This window comes from Coenobita brevimanus, chromosome 73, assembly GCF_032717465.1.
Source record: "Coenobita brevimanus isolate Jiangsu-jjx chromosome 73, ASM3271746v2, whole genome shotgun sequence".
NCBI lineage: Eukaryota > Metazoa > Arthropoda > Malacostraca > Decapoda > Coenobitidae > Coenobita > Coenobita brevimanus.
In genome coordinates this window covers 32,977,549-33,000,807 of record NC_137026.1, presented here as the reverse complement: position 1 = coordinate 33,000,807, position 23,259 = coordinate 32,977,549, and the positions used below count along the sequence as shown (strand labels likewise).

Here is a 23,259-nt window from a genome sequence, read left to right as displayed (position 1 = left end):
TCGTGAGCTTAACTCTAGCCACTCTCTCTCTCTCTCTCTCTCTCTCTCTCTCTCTCTCTCTCTCTCTCTCTCTCTCTCTCTCTCTCTCTCTCGTTACTGTCCATCTCCCTGGCTCTTGAATTCTTTTTATTTCTTCAAGCAGAACGCTGTGCTATTGTTCTGTGTTTCACAAAAATCTTTACTCCACTCCTTTATTCTATTTAATACAAAACACTCCTCGCCCATGCTTCCCTATTTATGATGATGTTTTTAAAGCCCACGTTACGAGCAGATAATGAATAGATAACGTATAGATAATGTTTTTGTTAGTGTCTGTCTGCATGTGTCTGTCTGTTTGTTTGAGATCTAAAAGCCTTCAACCTCAAACCTCATTTTCTGTACTCTAGTAACTACTGACCATTTCACTAAAAAGAAATTTACCCCAAACATGCATTTTCCGAGTTTCAACGAGATTCTGTTTTTATTCTTGCTATTACGAAACCACTGTATTTAGCTTGGGGGAGAGCACTCGCAGTGATGTAGGTAATATTCCGTTAACTTTCTATCTCTCCGGCCTTTCATTCTCTGTAAGAAAACAATTATTTTTCTGCCGACGTAACAGTTTTGGCAACCGTCCTTAGTTTGTGGTATCTTTACAACATGGTTTATTATTGTCAAGTCTTTATATGGCTGAAAAAATGCACCAATTTTGGCAAGCAGCAGGTGCACTAGAAAGCATATTATTTACTGTACGAAGGAAGAGACGGGGAAAAAATTCACTATACGTCTCTCATAGAAACGTAGTGGCTCGCAACAAGGGTACTTAGTCTTGTCATTTAAGAAGAACGTGACCATTCACTTTACCCTGAGTGGTATTATGTAAGCAATCAATCCAATCTTCCCCTCTGATGTAAACCTATATGGACAAATTTAGCTGCAGCGCCTAAACCCACTTGACCACTAGGGAAGAAATTCAACACATCAGTATTGTGACTCAGTGGTATTACGTTCATCTGGCCATCTGCACTGCTTCGAGTCACGTTTCGAATCCAGCCTTGGGGAACATTTATACTGGAGGTGTGACACATAAAACTCGACGCTCGCAACCTGCCAGATTTCATTTTCAAAGTCTTGATGATTCAACTGAAGGGAGGGAGAAATACACCTTCTCGTGGTTCAACCGGAGGGAAGGAAATACACTTTCTCGTGGTTCAACTGAAGGGAGAGAAATACACCTTCTCGTGGTTCAATTGAAGGGAGGGAAATACACCTCATCATGGTTCAACTGAAGGGACAGAAATACACCTTCTCAGAGGACATCAACTTGAACCAAACTCGGACTGTCAGCTACTGTAACCCCAATGATTTCGTGTGCAAAAGTTTCGCTTAAAACTTGTCGGGGTTTGGAGTTTTATTACATACATACATATACACAATCTCTGCATCAACAGAGGAGTACGAAGGAAAGCAAACGGCAACAGACCTAATGGACCTTTCGGGGCTGTTTGTTATGGAGAGGACTGCAACTATAATATCTAATTCTATACGCTGAGGCTACCAATAATAATGAATGAGAGGTAATTAATGATGAATGACAACTCTATTTCAGCAACAATCTTTTCCTTAAGCTGCCAACATTAACACCCACCCACACGAGGTTACTAAAACGACTTCAAGAACTAGATCACTCAAAGTCTACCCTGAGTCCAAAAACCTTCACTTCTAATCCTTCTGCTTCTAATGATACGCGGCACAGAGAGAACTAAAACGGAATCTGTTATACATGGAGGAGACGAAGACAGTATTTTGGGTGGAGAGATGGAGTGGAGAATGATATGGACTGAGAAAAAAAAAATGCAATGAATAGAGGCTATTTGAGAGGACACATAAGAATGGCCGACCCCTGGCAAATGGCAGAAGAAGAAGAAGAAAAAGGAGGAGGAGGAGGAGGAGAAGGAGGAAAGAAGAAGATGATGATGTCAAAATAAGTCCACATGTTATCTTTCAAACAAACTCTCCTTTACCTAACCCATACTAACTCGTGTGTGTGAGGGTACGTGAGGGAATGCCAAAACACACGTATGTATGTATGTACGTATGTATGTAATGTATGTATGGCGAGGCGGGGATCACGTTCACATCTGTCACAAGACCATTTTCCGCTGCTGTTATAGATCACCCTAACTAGTTTTATTAATATCTTTTTTTACCTGCCAGAAAAACAGGCTATGAGAGTGTCGCGTGCTTAGTTCTCCTCCTCTTCCTACTACTGCTACTGCTACTATTACTACCTCTACTACTACTACCACGACTGCCACCACCACCACCACTACTACCACTACTATTACTACTACTACTACTATTACTACTACTACTACTACCACCACCAATACCACCACCACCACCACCACTACCTCTACTACTACTACTACTACTGCTACAGGTACGTAATATCACACTGAAAGCTAGAACACATGTAGGGAGGATGTGTTGGGCATCACGTTCACCCAGTCCCACACGCGCACCTTCAACCACTGTTCCCCATCATCCAGATCATGTATGAGAGTGTCGTGTGCTTAGTTTCACCATGACTCTGTTCTTCCTCTTGGTTAGAATGTTAGAAGAGAGGGAATGCAGAGACATGAACGAAAAACATGTTAGGCGTGCAAGGTATCAAACACACACACACACACACACACACACACACACACACACACACACACACGCTTAATATCGATGTACAGAGAACGTGGTAGCCATCACACACACACACACACACACACACACACACACACACACACACACACACACACACACACACACACATTTAATATATTCATCATTTTCTCATTCTTGAACAATATGGAAATAAAACAATGAAACCCTAAGAGAGAGAGAGAGAGAGAGAGAGAGAGAGAGAACCATCCATGACCTTCAACTCCCCTACAGAGGTCTTAGAGGGGGGGGGAAGGGAGATGTCACAGAGAGAGAGAGAGAAGGAAGGAGGAGGGGGGGGGGCGAACATCTGTCACCAGCACCATTTATTACACCAACACGATGCTAACTTGGACCACGTTAGGGTTACCGTTGTCATCCATGTATATCATCATCATCATCATCATCACCATCATCATTATCATCACCACCATCATCACCATTTCCATCACCATCATCACTATCATCATCACCACCATCATCACCATTTCCATCACCATCATCATCACCACTTCCATCACCATCATCACTATCATCATCATCATCACCATCATCATCACATATGGGGTAGACAGAAATCATATCTATCAACAGGCTGCCCAATGAACTGGACTGAAATAATTTACCATTGAATTTCCCGCCAGACGATGAACACACACACACACACACACACACACACACACACACACACACACTATTGAATTCCTTATCCTCCCCTCTTCAACCTGAGAACGTCTCCCCCATGAAAAAAAAAAAAAAAAAAAATCTCCCAAAAGACATTCTATGGTTGACTTTGTTAGTGGGAAAGATTCGTAACCCTTTAAACTACAAGACGTCTCTCCTAAAATAAAATAGTCTGACGTTAAACAATGAAATACAGAAAACGTACTCGACTAGGACACGTTCAATCCCGGAATGAGACAAACATAATAAAGATCAGTTTCCTCTGGTAACTCAGACATTAATTTGCAGGATGGACAAAATGGTGTTTATGGGAAGTTTTTGTGTTCTAGTCCTCGCTTCACCTACAAAAAAAAATAGTTCATGATGTCTTTCCTATTTTAAACCAAGATTTATTTCTGTGGAGGGAACAAGACACGTGGGAAGAATCAGGACTTTCTTTTTCTGATCTTCCGTGTAAAAGCAACTTATCGTTATGGAAGGGATGTAAGCTTGTTTATAAATCCCTCTCCTGTTTAAACATGAGTGAAAATCATGCGTACTTGAGCCAATCACACTGTTATAACCGTGACTTCATACTGTCTGACGCGGATGAGAGGTACACACAAGATGGCGATGGGCACGTCAAGCACACACATGATGTTGGCGTGATGTTGGCAGCTTCAGGAGACGGCTACCTCGTTTTGGCACTCATCCTCTTCCCCACTACCTCTTCCCCACCTCCTAACCACCTCTTCATACCTCCCTGTGCTTCTTCCCCACCCCTGCCCGCCTCTCCCATCCTTCCTCCAGCCTTCCCTTGCCTTCCTGCCTTTCCCCACCTTCCTCTATCTTTCCCATGTCTCCCTGTTTTCTTCCCATCTCCTTCGCTATCCTTATACCTCTTCCCCACCTCCTCCATGTCTCCCTCCTCTTCCCTACCTCCTCCTATCTCTTCCTGCTTCTTCTCTACCCCCCTGCCTAATCTAACTTCGTCCACACCTCTTCCCACTTCCTCTACTTTCTCTCTCTTCTCCCTGTCACTTCCTACCCCATACTCTCTCCCTGCCTCCTTCCATTCCTCTCTCATCCGTAGCTTCTCCTTACCTGTGTGTGTCTCTCTCTCTCTCTCTCTCTCTCTCTCTCTCCACCATCTTTCTGCCCTTCCCTACCCTCTTCTGCCTTTCCCACACCACCCCCAACCTCTTTTGTACCCTCTCCTTCCATCTCAGTGCCTCCTCTCTCTCCCAAGCTTCCCCCCTTCCTCCCTGCCCATCCCTACCATCACCCTATCGTCTCCTTGCCTGCTTCCAACTCTCACCCTTCCCTCTCCCTCTCCCCACCTCTCTCTCCCCTCCTCCCTCCCCTCCACCTAATGATCTGGGAGAGGCGGTCACGTGGGGGACTTAGTCAGGAACACGTCCGCGAAGAGATAACACATAAATGGGACGCTCAGGTGAACGCAATCTCTCAGTGAACAGGTGAGGGGGGTACAAGGACAAGGTGTGCTGTCTACCTGGTGATCTAGCCCCCAAAGAAACCCTACCCCTTCACTACGACGCTGTGTATAATCGTCTGGTGACAGCATGAAGGCAGAAAGACGCTTAATCACTCCAAGATCTGAGTAATATCGTCTCTTGATGGCAAAAATAAAAAGGATACCAACGTTCGAGAGAAACTAGAACGATTATTCCTGACATTTTCACTACAAGAGCAGAATAAAATCGTCTGGCTGTGACAAGAATCAAATAAACTAATCGTAGTAAAAGACTCGGGGACGACTGGACCTCACACCTTCACTACAAGAAACCGCCTCAAAGTTGAATTTAAATCGTCTGTTGGCAGGCAGAAACAAAACAAGAATAGACGTCAACAATCAAACGGTGCTGAGAGTGACTGCTTTACTTCCTCACCTAAAAAGCGTAAATAAAGTAATTTAGTGGTGCCAAAACGAAAAAAAAAAAACAGGAAAAAAGAAAAATGAAAGGAGGGAAAAAATGAAAAACACATCTACGTAGGGAAGAAACTGGTGGTGAATAGAAGTTGAATAGAATCGTAAGGTGACGGCAAGGTTAATCAAAACCGCCATCGTACTAGGACTAAAGACTGCTTATTTTCACGACTTTCAGAATCCCAGTGAACGCAAAATACAGAAGAGGTCTTCAGATTAGGATTTCAGACTGTGATTATCTTCAAAATTCTCAGTACCCCATCCTCCATTATCATCCATTATCACAGTCGGAACCTAACCTACCCTAAATTAAGCAAACCAAACTTCGTCAAACCAAATAAAATCAAACTAAACTTAATCTATTTAACCAGAAAGGTCGCTTATATCCCACAGAAAATACCCAAAAAATAAATCGGCGCAACAATGCCAAACTAATCCAATAAAAAGGCTGTTTACTTTTTCTCAGTGTCTAACAATACCTAACCAAACCAAAGGAAACTTAACCATATCACACCTAAATCAACCCAGCCCAACCAAGCCCAATCTGACCCAAACAAATCAAACAGAACCAAAGCACACCAAGTCAAGCCCAACCAACCAAACTACACCAAGTCAAACCCAACTTACCTAACCTCACCAAGACAAACCCAACTTACCCAACCTCACCTAAGCAAACATCTCAGTTGTTTATTACCCACAGGACCTAACAGACCCTAAATATACTCCACCATGGCCTCAAGTGTCAGCCAAATAGAGGAGATCCCCAGAAATGACTTTACGGTGCCTCAAATCCGCCTGAAGATCATAGACTTACACCTGAACGAGCGAGGGGAGAGCCTGACCCCTCCCATACCACAGTTCGAGAGGGAGAACGGAGAATCGAGAAAGAATCAACAACAGCTCGTAGTAAAGAAGCACCAACTGTTGAGTTTTGACCACTTACTTCACGACCTCCCTCTGGTTCGTCTCCATCACAAGAGGAATCAAAATCAGTTTCAACAATCCCCTTTCTCCCCCAGCAACAATCAAGAGCATCGATCGTTTCAACAATCACCCTTCTCGCCACACACTCGCCCTAGGAAGAGTACTCGAGGTGGGGATGCCAAAGGACCTGAGGGTGATTCCGTGTTTGTGGTTTTCGTGAAGGGCATGAATAACCTCCTGAAGGGTGACAAGGAACAGATCAAGAAGAACATAGTGGAATTATTGAACAAACATGCCGTGGCGGTGCTCAGGAAGGAACACCAACTCTTCAACAGGAAAGACAAGCCTTCAGAATCGTTCATAAATGACTTCATGGTCCATGGTGCACTGCTGGCCCTAAACGAACTCCTGGACCAAGGCGTTTTCGACATCACGCGCCTAGGGATGGTCCAGACAGGGCAAGTGCTAACCTTCACCCTCTACTTCCGTCACAACCTCGCCCACCTTGGACGTACCGCCTGGCAAAGCTCCTACACTCAGGTGTTCAGGGATGCGTGGATGAGCTTTGGCTGTCTAGGCGCCATGTTTCTGATATCGACCATGAGGCACTGAAGGAAAGTAGGTGAGCTTATTTCTGCCAAGAGTAATACTGTTGAATACCACAACATATAGTAAATATTAAAGTGAGTGATGAGTTATGGCAAAGTTTTTTTTTTTCTTTTAATAATGGTAACAGCTAACAATCGTAAGATATAAAATACAACTGCTCTCCAAAAACGAACGGCAAAATTCGATGCGTACCACAATAAAATTCGCATTTTTTATAAATAATTCATTCTTTATAAAAGAAAACAATTTGACCAATTACTATACATTCCAAATTCAGAATCCTAAATATTAAATATTACCTTAGTGTTACTTCACTAACCGGGAAAGTAAATACATGGGATGATTTTTCCATGTGTACCGGTATTTTAGGGTTGTAGGGTTTGACCTGGTTAATAATTTATCAAAATTAACATTAGGCCTAAAACGACTAGCTAGTAATGAAATGAAACGCCTCACGACTGAATTGTGCCTTAGGCCACGAGTTCTTTTGTGAATATAAAGTTTGGTGTGATGCGTAGTGATAACTAGGAATGCTATATATATGCAATGGGTGGCATGTTATTACTCTTTTTCTATAATTAGATTCATTATTATGTGTACCTAAAATGCATATATAACACAAACTGTGATGCTTTGAACGTATTTGTAAATATGATCAAACAAATCTCTTGGGATCGTGTGTGCGTAGCAAGTGCTCTCTTAAAGACAGCATCAGTAATATTGTCTTTAGTATACGAGTAGCCTATGACAGTAACTACAGAACTGCATCCACTTAACTGTATCCTCATTTACCTGTATAGTTCATTCACTTTAACTTGGCCCAGATTTTCGCTCTTCTGATGCCCATTTCCCGAAGCTCAGTGACTACGGCTCTACATCCATCCCATACAACTCCTTCGTGACTAGCACAGTATTCTTATTATGGCTCAACATTCAAGATGGAGAGATGGTAATTTTAGGCCAAGTTAATGTGAACAGAGTATTGTAATTACTGTACTTAAAATGTTCATATGTATATATAAATATATTATCATTATTCTATTATGTACAGCACCCTACTTTATTACAGTGTGATAAAACATGAAATGCTATATTGTGTATACTGTGTATTTAAGCTTGTTATTCCCGTTTTAATAATACAAACATATCATAGTTCATAAATAACTGCATACTCATAACAAACAGCAGGCATGTCCAGCCATTCCATCAGTCAGATGAGCTTGTGTAGGCATTAACCTGGGACTAATGCTCCCATGCTGGCATTATACATAATAAAATATTTAACTTCATGGCATTTCAGTCCGACCTTGATATGAGTATTATATTCTGTGATACCATTTCCAGCTACATGTACTTCACTAAAGATATATACCGGACATTTAGGCTGATTAAGAAAGCGTGCGTATCTATACATGAAATGTCTTCTAATACCACTACTATACTCATATCTTCTCCTGATCTCTTGACACAGATACCGCATATATACTGAAATAGTATGCAAAATACTACCACTGAAAATTACTTATGACAGAATTTTTTATTAAGTTAAAAACCACTTTCTTATATACACCGATTCAGATTTAAAAAAAAAAGTTTGAAATATTCCTATCATCAAAAACCCAAATGATAGGAAATATCCAATCTAAATATTGTCCAATGCCGAATTCTGGGAGAAGTGGTCCTTGATATGAAAGACCTCCATGCATTTCCATCCCTACTCAGTAACGACCCCTGCGTGTCTTCTCCTACCCTGTTCCCTCAACTTTCTTGCTCTCGCTCTTCTCCTTCCAAACACCCCAATATCATTTATTTTCCCGCCTTCTTCCTCCTCCTTCTTCATACTCTAGCCTCTTCTTCCATTTACCTCCACCTACCATTCACTCACACCCTGTTCCTTCACCTTCTTAGTCTACCCTTTTCTAACCACACTTTGTTCTTGTTCTTCTTCTTCTCCCAACCACTCCACTCTCATACTCCCTCTCACCTCGCCCCTCCACCTTTCTCTGAAGCTCTCTTTCTCCCAACCATCCCACTGGTGTTCTCCCACAGTTTATCCTTCCATCTTACTCTCTGTCTACTCCTTCATCTAACAACCTCATTCTCATCTCCTTCTCCTACTTTTATCCTGCTCTAGCTCTCCTTTTCGTCCAACCATCCCACTCTCTTGTACTCTCCTATCTTGTTCCTCCAACTTTATCTCAGTCTACCTCCCCTCACAACCACCCCACACTCATTTAACCCTCCATCTTGTTCCTTCAACTTGTTCTTGGTCTATATCTCCTTCCAATCATCAACCTGCTCCTCCAACATGTTCTTGGTCTATATCTCCTTCCAATCATCAACCTGCTCCTCCAACATGCTCTTACATTATTTATTCTAACCACTTTGCTCTTAAGTATATGTGCTGTCACTTGCCTAATTTCCGCTCGCCCTAATTAGCCACTCTCTCTCTCTCTCTCTCTCTCTCTCTCTCTCTCTCTCTCTCTCTCTCTCTCTCTCTCTGCTTCCCATCAAAGTTAAACCCTTCCCATAACACTATTAAGACCCATTAACTCGCTCATCCTTGTCTATTTTCAGGCTCATACTCTTATTTATTTAAAAGGCTCCATGCCACCTCTACTGTGCCAGTCTATTTCCACATATGACACCAACATTCCTTTGAGTATTACTAATGCTACCTACAATAAGACATTAGTACCACCTATCTATCTATTTATCTATTTATCCATCCATCCATTTATCAATCCATCCATCCATTTACATATCTATCTACCTATCTATCTATCTATCAATCTGTCCATCCATCTATCCATCTCTTTATCTAGTGCCAGACACCTTCATCCTGCAGGATGTGACCACAAATTACCTTCCTTCACTTTGTCCTCTGCAATCATGCTATACTCCCTCCAAGCCACAACCCTATCATTAATATACATCTCCACTCCATCCCGCCATCTCATCTTTGGTCTCCCCCTCCCCCTCTCCCTTTGCTCCTCACTAAAATGCTCTCTCCTAGTCAATCTCTCTTTCTCCAGTCTCTCCAAACAACCAAGTCATCTCAAGGTGTTTCTCTTAACACTTTACAGCTCATCCACATCAAAACAACAATGCTTCTGAAATTCCTCCTCTCTCTCTCTCTCTCTCTCTCTCTCTCTCTCTCTCTCTCTCTCTCTCCACATAACTCCACATGCTCCTCCACATATCCGAAAACATTTCCATGTAAAATGCAAGATAAACCACTAAGTAAGAGTTGTTAAAGCCTCCTGTCACCATGAGGATTAGGTCTCACAAAGAACCAGATCACACTCTACTTAAAAATAATTTGTCAGAATGGTTTGGCAAAAGACCAATTTCCTTTCTAAGTGCCACAAGCAAAGTCGACTGTTTCTTCGGCTGCTCCTGCAATTAACATCAAGGCCATAATCATGTTCCATTAATTTTGAGATGCCTGAAGATATTTTGTTTAACCCCCTTCACTAAAGTGTTGTTTTCTCTTTAATTCACTTTTGCACCCAGCAGACCACTAAATTTAGGTTAGGAAAAACTTGAAATCAATTATCAGAAACTACTCTACCTCCAATAATCCATTACCTATGATGATGGCTGCATTTATTTCAATCTCGATACCATGAGATCATTATATTCAGCTTGAGAGGACATCTCGAACTGAAGATATTAAAAGAAAGGAGATGATAGGCAAGGGAATCAAGACATAATCCATCATCTTGTGGTGTCTTGACCCTAAGATTACGAAGTGAATGATCAAACTGCCATTTAACACTGCACCACTCCATCAATACACAATTTATCCTTCTCTATACTGTGAACCCATTTACATGCTTTGTTCAGGCTAATATCAAAGAACTTTCTTCAGTTGAAAATACTCCAGTCGGTAAAGAGATTAAACAATGATTAATCAATGAAAATCACCAATTTATCTATCTGTCTATCTATTGCCAGACGCCTCAATCCCATTCTGGGTGGCCACAAACAAATCGCCTCCACGTCGCCCTGTCCCTCGCTATTTCACTGCCCTGCTCCCAACTCACACCCCCCTCTCTCATATACCTCTCCACCCCATCCCTCCATCTCATCCTCGGCCTCCCCCTGCCTCTCCCCCCCCTCCACCTCACTCACATACACTCTCTTCGTCAGTCTTTCACCCTCAATCCTCTCCACATGGCCAAACCACCTCAGTGTATTCCTCCTAATGCTTCCTATCACATGATTCCTAATAAAAGAGAGAGAGAGAGAGAGAGAGAATTTAACTTTTTGAAATACAGTACTACAGGACAAGCCATGGCATGATGAAACTGGGACTAAGCAATGAGAAAACCTTAATATTTTGAAAGCCATCCACTGAGAGAAACCAACTCTGATTAATGCTTAGCCTCCGCATCATCATCACAGATATTTTGCCCTACAGCCTAAAATATATCGATAGGAAAAGACTTCCTCGACCATCTTCCTATTCTCACTAGCATAAATGGGGCAAGTAAAGAACCCCAAACACATAACAGGACTAGCTGAACACACATGCAGAACTATCACTGGGGTGCCTTCATCAATGTATTTGGAGGGGTTATAGGTAGACAACCATGCCACTTCCCTTCATGGCATTACATGATCAAAATCACTTCGTACAGACTGAACCAACAAATGCTGGTAGGAATGTTATTCCAATTGGGGCATTTTAACCACGTGTACTTACCAATAATGTTGAGGGCTGCAGCTGACACCGCCTTCCCCACTGGATTCTCTGCTACGATGGCCACCCTACCCGCCTGCATCATGGAGGTCGCAGGTAGCTCCAACGTATGCTTGTTCCCACTCCCACCCAACACATACTGCATGTGACCACGTAGGTACTCCTGACCCGTGATGGGACAGTCATTCAGTGTCCAGTGTACCTGTGGGGATGAAATAAAACCTCTTGTTAATGTGTACAGCTCAACAGCCACAAGTACACTCCAGTACCGTGCAATTTAGTGATGCTGATCCAAAGTTCAGATCAGCAGATCTGATTTATTTATCACAATTTCAGGGGGAGGTAGCTAACATTTTAAGGCATTCAGCTGCATGCTAGTAAATTCATGACACACAATCAATACGCATGCACCATTAACATGAAGTGTCATTTGAATTGATACAATGAATGTGGCCAAACTACAACATGGGTTCATAAAACACAGTACTGCTTACATAATTTTATACACAATTTCAGCCCCACAGGCAACTAAGATGTATGTGTGGACAACTTAATTTTGGTAATCCCAACCCCAGATCTTGGTACCTCTATCCAGTGTCCAGTGCTTGGTGTATGCAGTTCACCCTTAGCAGATAGAAAACCACTTCAAACTCCTTCAGTTCAATCATGTATTTTCTTACTTTAATTCTTGCCATCTCCATATTATCTTATTCAGAACTGGAGAGGCATTTTAGGCTGGAGGGGTTACCGTATATAATAGCTTTCTTTAACCCCCGCACTATAAAATGCCTCTCCTAACTGAATAAATCATTGGTGACAAGAACTGAATAAAGAAGGGCATCACTGCTGTGGAGGGGCTAAATTGACTACAAACATCTGGCAGGTGCAAGAATACAACAGGTAAGGTTTCTCACATCTTGAAATAGTTACTGGAACTTTTTAACCCTCAGAGGATGGAAGAACCACTATTACAATATAATCACCATGCATTAGAAAAATAAAAAATTCATGATTTCTCATGTCGTGAAATGATTACTTGCAATTAAAGGCTTTAAAATGGAATCAATTAAGTAACAACATGCAGACGTAACATGCACAATCTAAGATGTTCTTGTATTACAGTACATCTGTAAACACTATTCCCTTAGAACCAGTAACCAATCATACAGTTTTAATTAGAGCCGGTTTCAAAGGACAAAATATAGTATCAAATGTATCATCAGGGTCAATACTACAATTCCTTTATGCTATATCAAAACTACACAGCAACCTAGAGAGATCTGTGTGAACTAACCTGTGATATTATGAAATGAGATGAAATTTCATCTAATTATTTTTGAATCAGTTTTAAATGTATTACTGATCAGAACTACCTTCACCCCACTACAAAATTTAACTACAGGTACCATCATCATCATCCTAACTCTACTTCCCACTATGTTATGCAGTGGGTAAGATTCAGAAATAGATGGAAAGCATAAAATAGATTTTCAGGCTTTCTTGTATACCAGAGGATGTGTTTGTTGTAAAGCTGGTATGGATTACACTATTAACCCACGGACGCCGGGCTACAATCTGCTCACGCCTCACCGTAGCATGAAAAAAAAAAAAAAACTTTATTTCTAACCTTAATATCTCAGAAACTATAGCAGTTAGGGAAATGAATTAAAGACCATATTACCTTCCAACTCTTCTTCTTGCAAATGAAAGTATTCCCATGCCTGTAGGTCATTGCACTGATGAGTAATGACAAGACGAAGTGGACTAAATTTTGCCGCAAAAACAGGATGCGTTTGTGAGTCTGCCCACAGCCCCGACTATGGCTTTGCTGTCAACGTGATAACTACTCCATTACTAGATGAACTAGACACAGTGGTGCCCAAGGCACGCCCTATGGCACTATCACTTCCTTTCAAGTGCCCATGGAAAGAGGCTTGGCAGGGGTGGACGAGGCAGGAGTCCACGTGAGGTGGGAATGAAATTGAATGAGAAAGGTTAAGAAAAGGTCCTACACCTGGCAGTCACAGAGAAGACTGAAGAAGGTTATAATGGTTGGGCAGGCTGGTGGGATCTCCCCCGAGCTTTTGATGACGAGATAAAGTGACGGCCACTTCAAACTGTGCCAAGAAAATAAGTGTGGTTCCTACTGACATCCTGTGCTGCTGCGTTACCGATTTTTTGACAGTTCTGAACAATACCCGGCAGTTAGGGGTTGAGAACCACTGCTCTTTTTTATTGGTAGCTCTCCTCTTGAGGCTTCTTTCACATTCCACATTTTTGTATGCTTGTACTTCATAGAATTAAAAATGACTACAAGTAGCTTTCCAAGTACAGTACATTTTACCGCACTTTGGCTAAATTTCAGTTCTAGTTGGTGTTGATAAAGCAATATCCCTCATCTGCAGACCACAGATTTCACTGACTAAAATTTCAGTAGCAAGTCAACTGCAGACATTCCTCAGGTACTACTAAGAATAAAACTGACATAAGGCTCACCTCCCCAGCATTTTTTTTTCCGCAGAAAAACAAAAAGTATAAAAAATTATACACCAGGAAACCATTTACAATGCTAGGTGGTAACCGTATAACCAAATTTAGGCGCCTGGTGGTTCAGTGGGTAATTACAGCACTCCAACTAGTCGGATTGAGCCAGTGCAGGTTTATATCCAAGGGATGGTTGGGGTTTATTGCTCATGTAATGCCACTCAGGGATGAGTGAGGCTGGTCACTCTCATCTTAAATGTCAGGACCAACTTGCCTAGTCCTGGGCTCCTACACTCCTCATGGGGTAACATAGGATTGGATGATGGATGGATAAAAAACTTTATCAGTAACTGGAATCAATCACTATGCCAAGTAAGAATGACAACACATTTGTGGATGATCAACACAAACAAAATATAACTACAGTATAAAAATTAAGCTCATACTTGAGGCAAGATAAATCTCAGTGCACAAAACTTAGTACGGTACACAATCTTGAGTGCAGATATTTGACATACTGTTTTACTCGTAGTCTAACTGTGGCTGTTTTGGATATAAATCTGTATTTACTCACTGGAGCTGTGGTGGCTCTATTGTTAGAGTATTCAACTTGTGATGCATTTGTCCTAAGTCTACGGTTTGAACCCAAACTGTGCTGGTAGTATATCTTTTCATATGCTTGCTCTTTTCACACCCTCTAGGTTCTAACAATGTCATAAACAGATTCTAACACATAAAAACACAGTCAATACAGAACTCTGATTTTCACATGAATCACTCCATCACCACTGATGCATAGCCATCATGAGGAAGGACTAATTCTGACTATCAATCACCCACTGAGGACAAGGTCTAGATCCTGCAGTAGACTTAATAAGGACTGACACATAGAGAATATAGCCATTATTATCTAAATAAATATTTCATCTAATGCAAGTTGGTTTTGATCTGATCAAATCTTATTTTAATTTGTATAAAAAGGATATACCTACTTTGAAGTCTAAACAGCCAAGTTCTGAATAAAATAATATACAGTACTAATGTAAATCTGCATTCAAAATTATTCTTTAAAGTTTTCACTGCTTGTAACTGTAGTTATTTAGCTATTACATTTTACTAATTTTCTTTACCGAGATCATTTACAAATGTGCAAACACTGTTTCCTAGTACATTATAGGAGTTAATGTTGATTTTGAATATAATTTTCCAAACAACTTCACAAAATTTTTCTTTACCTAAGTGAAAAAGCACTGGAGGGGGCTCCCCTACATTATACTGTACATCCTGGGTAATGAACTTTGGTTTATCAAGTACAATTGAGCTATGGACACTGCCACTACAATACATTATTCCCAGATTAACTTCCTAGAAGGCATAAATGGGTTATGATAAAGACTATCTCACTCACAAAACATTCCATCAAGTACAGGTATATCCAAGTGCAGCGGAGTCATTCAATTTATTGATGAAACATATTATTTTGTACAGCACTGCTAGCTTGACATGATTTTTTCAAATGAAATGTTTTAAACTGCCTTTGGCTACCAGAGTATTTAACAACTTATCAAGTAGCAATACGGTGCAAAAATCCTGGACTGATTTTCTAAGAGTCACTTTTACTTTTTACTGTTTTATCAATAAAGATGGAATCAAAAGATTAAAAAATGAAAAAAGTGTCTTTTCCAAAGACACAGAAAAGAAATACAAATCAACAACTGTTTTAAAATGCCTGGGCACACTGCTTTTAAAGGCCCAAGGTCATAGACACCACATCAAAATTTACAAGCAATTGGGTATTGCTATTATCCAAGTAAAAGAGGCAAGTTATAGTGGTGAAGGCATTGCAATCAAGTAGTTCCACTTATAATCACATTTACATAGCCTGACAAACAGATAAACATGCAGTGAAGAAGCAGTTCCATTAGTGAAGTCTTGTGGCCTGACATAACTATAACAACTAAAATGGTCCAGAACACAGGTATACTATTCAAGTAAAGGCTCAAATTTTCAACTTATTCTACATCATATTAGCTCATACTACCCACACTATACTGCACATTTTGCATGATAAGCCATTACAAAAAATTATGCTTTCCATCTTTGGAGTAATTCAGGTGATTAAGCAGAACCATTGGAAGGCAGAACACTGTAACTGACATTCATTCTTCAATGCTAGTCTAGACATTTAATTCAATCTGACATATGGTAATTAATATGTAGCAAAGGTTAGTGTAGAAATGCATTGATACTTCAGCCTGCTTATGACATAGAAGACATAAAATAATATATTTCTATCTATCATATAGCCACAGTGAAAACTACAGAATAATTAGCCAGCTATGCATAAGCATGTGATTTAGAGAATGGTTTACCATAAATGATGAAATAACGGTTTTTACGGATTGCTTAATCAATCAGGCAGTTGTCATTATGTTTTTCTTCCAAACATTATCTGCACCCAGGCAAAGGAGGCAATGTTGACATGCATATAATAAAAATGCTAAGATGGGCTGAATCTTTTTGTTTCATTTTCCGAGTGCATTAAGGGATGGTGCCATATATTTAACCCCTTTGCTTCAATGATGAAGTTTTTGTTTTATTCTTGTTACTTCCAGACAATTCTATTCAACTCAGGACAGCCTCATCAAACTTGAGGAGTTAAAATTCACCTTTATAAACACTTTCAATACAAGAGGTTTTTCTGAAGTGCTATTGTCATTATCTGCAGCCAGAGGAAACAAAATTCAGTATAAAGAAAGTAAAATTGTGACTAGATGCTTGGAGAGACTAAGTCATACTGGTGCAAAAAACAAAAAGATAAACCGTGTGAAAGACAAAATGCATCCAATCCTATGAATGGATACTGTACTTTTATCTCTTTTAAGGGCACACAAGTAATGAAGATTGCATCACACTAAAAAATATGCAGTACTGTCTTAACATACTACTAACATAACCTTACTCTTAAGTAGCATATTGAAAATCCATGGCATTATAAACAACTACTTTATTTTGAGCATCTTTTGCTTCGTTTGTACATTCTGCTACGCTTTTATTCCATTCTTACATTAAACATGTGATGATCATAACACAGGTAAAACAGACAATCTTCAGAAATGGCAATAACTTGAGCTAACAATAAAGATATGCACTCATACGTATTTATATTGGTAAGGCAAAGCTCCCAATATGAGTTAACACAACCACAAGAAGGCTCGAGTAAGTTATCCACAAGACGATCTTGCAAGATCAACAAATACAGGGTGCAGCATTAAAGCACAGCAAAGCAGTTTACTGGTTTTGAAGAACTACTTGGATTTATTTTGTGAAATTTTGATTTAGTTCTGGACAATCATCCATATCTTTCTTGCAAGAAATTCTTGTCTTATTTAAAATAATCACTATGATTTGGCACTTCCAGTTGCTATGTAAGCCTTGTCATTTGAACAAAACTAATACATAATTAAATTTTTATATATTACACTATCCTAATAATTTCAGAATGTCTAAGAAACTGTAATATGTGGGATATTGTAGGGAGTGTAGAATTTTGAATGCGGATGTCACTGATAATGCCCATCAATAGTATCATAATGTAATACTTTAATATTAAATACTTCGCTAAATAAAGAATCTTAAATGAGTACAGTATTAACCATATCAATGTGAAGAACAACCCTGCTGACTGAAATATTATGTTTTTATTTAGCATACAGTACTGTACCTGTATTAGTCAAAAACTGACTACAGCACACAATTTTTTTTTTTTTTTAGTTTATTATGAGTAAAATTAAAGAATATTAATTAAAATTAACCATTACATTTAGCATCAATAATACTGAAAATATTGCACCTTGTTTTTAAAGTACTATATTGCCATCCTGAAAGGCTGGCAGCCAATTTGAAAAGTTCGCCTTGCAAGCAATGAGCAGTAAGTCCTCATTCTTAATAAATATGGTAAAGCAACTGAAAAAAGCTATTAATCTGAAACCCTTCCACCAAGAGCATATTTTATGAGTCTGTGAGCAAGATCTGAATATATTCATGGCACAAGAACTATATGTTGAAGTGTAATTCTGAAACTGCTAATGGCACATCATACAGCAGTTCTGATGGTAGGCAAGTTCAGTGCAATGAGGAACTGCCAAGCTGTACAGCCATATTTTCAGAATAATTAACCCCTTCAATATGATCTATCTATCTATCTATTGCCAGACGCCTCAATCCCGTTTGGGGTGGCCACAAACAAATCGCCTCCAAGTCGCCCTGTCCCCCGCCATTTCACTCCCCTGCTCCCAACTCACACCCCCCTCTCTCATATACCTCTCCACCCCATCCCTCCATCTCATCCTCAGCCTCCCCCTCCCTCTTTCCCCCTCCACCTCACTCACATACACTCTCTTCGTCAGTCTTTCACCCTCCATCCTCTCCACATGGCCAAACCACCTCAGTGTGTTCCTCATAACGCTTCCTATCACATCCACATCAACACCACAACGCTCCTTTATATCCTCATTCGTCAGCCTGTCTCTCCATGTGACTCCACAGGCTCCTCTTAAATAACTCATTTCCACTGCTCTCACTCTTGACTTGTGTCCCTCCAACAACGTCCAAGCTTCACTTCCATACGTTAGAGTTGGTATCACAATACTGTCATGTAGTAACTTCTTCACTTCCATGCTCACTTCCCTGTTTCTTATCACTGCTTTCAAAGAACCAGCAACCTTTCTTCCCTGCTGTACCCTTTCAAGCACTTCACCCACCAAACCTCCATCCTTACTCATCACACTACCCAAGTACTTAAACGTACTCACATTTTCCAATTCCTCACCATCCAACCTCGCTGTACATTCACTGACTTCACCTCTCTCAAAGACCATCACTTTACTCTTCCCTACATTCACCTTTAGATTCCGTTTCTTACACACTCTCCCAAACTCATCCACCAAGCCTTGCAGCTCCCCTTCGTCTTCACTCAACAACACAGTATCATCTGCAAACAACAGTACAGGGAGTTTCCAAACACTATCCTCTCTCACCAGGGCCACTCCAACATCCACTACCCTACCTTGTACCTCTTTTATTACCCCATCCATGTACAGATTAAACAACCATGGAGACATGACACATCCCTGTTTCAACCCAACTTTCAAAGAGAAAAATTCACTTAGTTCACCATCCACACGCACTGCAGCCTTCGCACCATCGTACATACTCTTCACAGCATTCAACAACTTCCCATCTACTCCATATATTCTTAACACTTTCCACAATCCTAGTCTATCCACCCTGTCATATGCTTTCTCCAAATCCATGAAAGCCGGATACAACTTCTTTCCCTTCTCTAGAAACTTTTCCACTAAAGATCTGAGAATGAATATCTGATCTACAAACCTCTTCCCTTCCTAAAGCCTCCCTGTTCTTCTCCAACTAATTCCTCTGTTCTTTCTCTAACTCTGTCAATAAGTATCCTACCATACACTTTTCCTATTATACTAAGAAGACAAATGCCCCTATGATTACCACACACTTCTTTTTCCCCTTTTCCTTTGTACAAGGGAATAATTATACCTGACTTCCAATCCTCCGGGACTCTACCTTCCTCCCAGGCCAATCTGCACATCTTCCACATCCATTCTACTACTATCTCTCCCCCAATGCTTAAGCATTTCACCACACACTCCATCAATTCCTGGGGCTTTCCCTGATTTAACTTTCTTCATTGCTTCCACAACTTCTATCCTACTGATTTCTTCCTGTCTTCTCACCTCCCTCCTTCTCCCAGCCATTCTCCAGCCACTTATACTCGCATTACTTCCATCCTCCACGTTCAACAATTCCTTAAAGTGTTCTCTCCATCTGCTCACTTTTTCTCCCTTCTCCACTAGTAATCTACCATTTTTATCTTTCACTCCCCTGCTAACTTCACTTCCACCCTGTCTTACTCTTTTCACCTCTCTCCAGAACATTTTCTTACAGTCTCTCCACTTTACACTCAAATTCCTTCCAAATTCCTCATCCACTCTCTTCTTACTCTCTCTTACTAATCTTTTCACCTCTCTCTTTCTTTCTACATATAACTCTCTCTTCCGTCTCTCAACCTCTTCCACGCCCCTATTCCTCATCCATTCATTGTATGCTTTCTTCTTTTGTGCCACAGCCTGTTTCACCTCTTCAGTCCACCACGCTGTTCCTTGCACCCCCCTCCGTCTTCTCTTCCTTCCACACACCACATCACATGCTGCACATATTTCTTCTGTAAATATTCTACACACACCTTCCACGTCCCCCATCTGCTCCAATTCATATTTGCCCAATCGTTCCTCCACTTCTCTCTTATACTCTGCCTTTTTTCTCATGATGATGTTTATATATTATTCTGGTTAATGCCAGTGAAGTGTTTTCCATATGTGCCTTCAGTATGATGGCATCTTTTCCGATGTTTGCTTAAAGATACCATTCAGCTTAGGAGAGGTGTTTTTTGGTAAAAAGGTTTTTTATTCAGTTAATTATGGATAACATACATAAAAGGCATCTCCAAGTAAGTGAGCTGTATTTCCATTCTGCCCTTTCGTTAACCACACTGTATAGTACATACTGTACCTGCAGGATGGCTCCATGGGAGTTGCTTACCTGTGGCTCATGGGTCTGCTTGGCCAGACAGACCGAGGTTACAGTAAGCAGCAACCAACAACTACTACCCATACTATATTAATTCAATGTGACTACTGTCTAACTATTTCATTCAGTTTTGGAATGGCCTCTCACAGTGAAGGGGTTAAGTATGTTTGATACCTGCAGATCCTCTGAAAGGCTGCTGTAGTAAAATAAGCAACAGAAGATGAGAATAAGCAATGACAAATCAAGGTTGGATAAAGGCTTGTTATATATTGGTTGTTGGGTTGCAAAAGCTTATTACTGCAAAGCCTGGACGTTGCAAGCTGAGGGAATACTCAGTTTAATCAAAACATACCAGAATTTCAAAGGGCTCATCCAATTATGCCTGTTTTATTAAATAATATTCATATACAATGCTTTCCTAATTACTTTGAAACTCGGCAAGATATAATACTCTGTATGGAAAGCTATTTCAAGTCCTCGATCAAAGCTATGAAACACTGACCACTTTCTAATAATGAATACAGTAACTGAGTACTGTATACTGTACTTACTGTGTTTGTTATTCTACAAAAAGGTGATTTGTTTGCTGTCTTAAATGAAGCCCAGAAGAAACATAAAGTAATCCTTGAATAACTTTCTGCCCTTGCAACTGCTGCTGTTGTAGGCATTTATAATTGCTCCACCTTCTTTGAGCAATAGCAATCACTGAATATTATTACCATAACCTAACTTTTGCTGGCATAATGGTAATGAGAGGTACTTTATATTAATGTCCATCTTTGAACTTATGAGCTGACATGACTTTTTATCAATATGCATATACAGCTAACCATTTTGTCATAATCTGAGACTGAGTTTGCCAAGTTAACTGTTCACATACATTACAGAATAAAAGTACTGTAAATGCATTTCCATGTCACAACATCAAGCAGGTAATTTCTTAACTTCAAATGTCTTAGAAATGCTGAGTATGCCATTCTGAAATGTGCATGGGTGCAGAGAAACTGTCGGTGACAGACAGTTTATCGTATTACTTTTAATGCACGACTACATTTATATAATATCCAGTATCATACACTGTATTTTCCTGATGTTCAAAGGATTGTGATATTGTGTTTGATAAATTCCCTTCTGAAACAGATCACAATCATGCATACGAGCTACACAAGAATAACAGGACCACATACACTGCTCAGTCATGCAACACTGAGGAGCACCAAATTCATTAAAGCATGTGTAAAAAAATAATGTTTAAGCATATATCACATAAACTGTCATCAAAACAGTGTCACAGGAAGCATTCAATATTAAACATAACAAATCTGACCAACATCCTGGCAGGATATCCTCTCACTCTACACATTTTATTCAAAATTAAGGATTCAACATTACTCAGAATCTAAACTGCTGTCAACTTTCTTCGGATTATCATAAAGGATAAAACCTCCATAGATCCCATGCAGTGACTTGTTAAGAGTAAAATTTTTTTAATGACATCTAGTAAACATTTTGCTTGAAGAGTAAGTCTCATATCATTTAAGGTTATTGTAGTAAGTTTAAGGGTAAGATATTCACCTACCTTTCCTAGCAATGATGTACATTACTGGTCTTATTTGGTAAGGCTGCTGGCTGCTCTGATGTGATAATTATAAGCTTGAAACCAAAATGGAAGTCCTGATACTGCATTTTAATCAGTGTGTCATATTGTATTTTAATCAGTGTGTCAGATGTGGAGTAATACATGATTTACCAAAGAGGGCCCTTACCTTTATCAGGAGGAATTATCTGAGGGTCTATCTTGCAGTTTCTTCTATGAACTGTACATCTGCTAATTCTCTTAGCAACACTATGAGAGCCAAAAAGTCAATATACTTAGAAGTGTCATTTATAAGAGGTAAAAAAAAATAGTACAAGTAATTTTACCATACCAGGTCACATCAACAATTATATTTTTCCCAGCAAATGCTGCCTACTAACACCATTTACACCAATAAAGTAGTTCCTCCACTATACTGAGTATCTGTCAACCATGTAATTGTGATTATGGTTATACACTTATTTAGTTTCACAGATAATTATCAAATTACATTAAATCATATCAAATTAAACCAGACCAAACCTGATTTGACCTGACCTGATCAAACCTGACCTGACCTAACCAAACCTACCCTAACCTAATCTTATCCCACCTACCCTAACCTAGCTTGGGCTAAACATAATTAACTAAGATCAGTAATGTAAGAATCAGGCAAGAAAACAATGTAGATTATATTTCAAATAGCAGATGTACAAAAATTCATGAAAATCCATCTGAAACTGCATGTATGTGTGAAACCATGAGATCTATGGAAAATTTACATGATATATAAGTGCCACCAACTTTCACTGAAAGCTGCCATGTTAAGATTCTGTTTTTTCCAAGGGTAAGAAGGGTACATTTTAATCATGGCCCCATTCTACACAATCTGCATCTCAACTACATCTCTCAGGAATTAAACCTGGCTCTATTAGGCTTCTGTGACAGGCAAGGGTGCTTCTCACAGTACTACAGTAGATATCCTACAGTCAGCAAAGACTGGCCAACTCCTGCCATTATGGACCTTTTGTC

The 23,259-nt window shown here is 40.0% G+C and overlaps 2 protein-coding genes across 7 annotated transcripts in view; one reads left to right on the top strand and one right to left on the bottom strand.

Annotated features, from left to right (window-relative positions):
- The window catches only part of LOC145407440 (uncharacterized), a 296,453-nt gene that overhangs the window by 66,246 nt on the left and 206,948 nt on the right, over positions 1 to 23,259 (bottom strand). For all 5 annotated transcript variants that reach the window (XM_080278367.1, XM_080278371.1, XM_080278369.1 and 2 more), the window contains one exon: positions 11,550 to 11,748. In XM_080278367.1, coding sequence (XP_080134493.1) covers positions 11,550 to 11,748 — 199 coding nt within the window. The remainder of the gene's footprint in view (positions 1 to 11,549; positions 11,749 to 23,259) is intronic.
- LOC145407442 (uncharacterized) lies at positions 4,775 to 8,073 on the top strand. 2 transcript variants are annotated; one of them, XM_080278372.1, is made up of 2 exons: positions 4,775 to 4,835; positions 6,006 to 8,073. In XM_080278372.1, the coding sequence occupies exon 2, from the start codon at positions 6,035 to 6,037 to the stop codon at positions 6,839 to 6,841; it is 807 nt and encodes a 268-aa protein (XP_080134498.1). In that variant the 5' UTR covers positions 4,775 to 4,835; positions 6,006 to 6,034; the 3' UTR covers positions 6,842 to 8,073. The 2 variants fall into 2 exon arrangements, with proteins under 2 accessions (XP_080134498.1, XP_080134499.1); XM_080278373.1 differs by having other exon boundaries at positions 4,780 to 4,810.

What these genes read in the sequence shown, in the direction of transcription:
- LOC145407442 (XM_080278372.1), top strand. Translation starts at nt 6,035, where the DNA reads ATGGCCTCAAGTGTCAGCCAAATAGAGGAGATCCCCAGAAATGACTTT.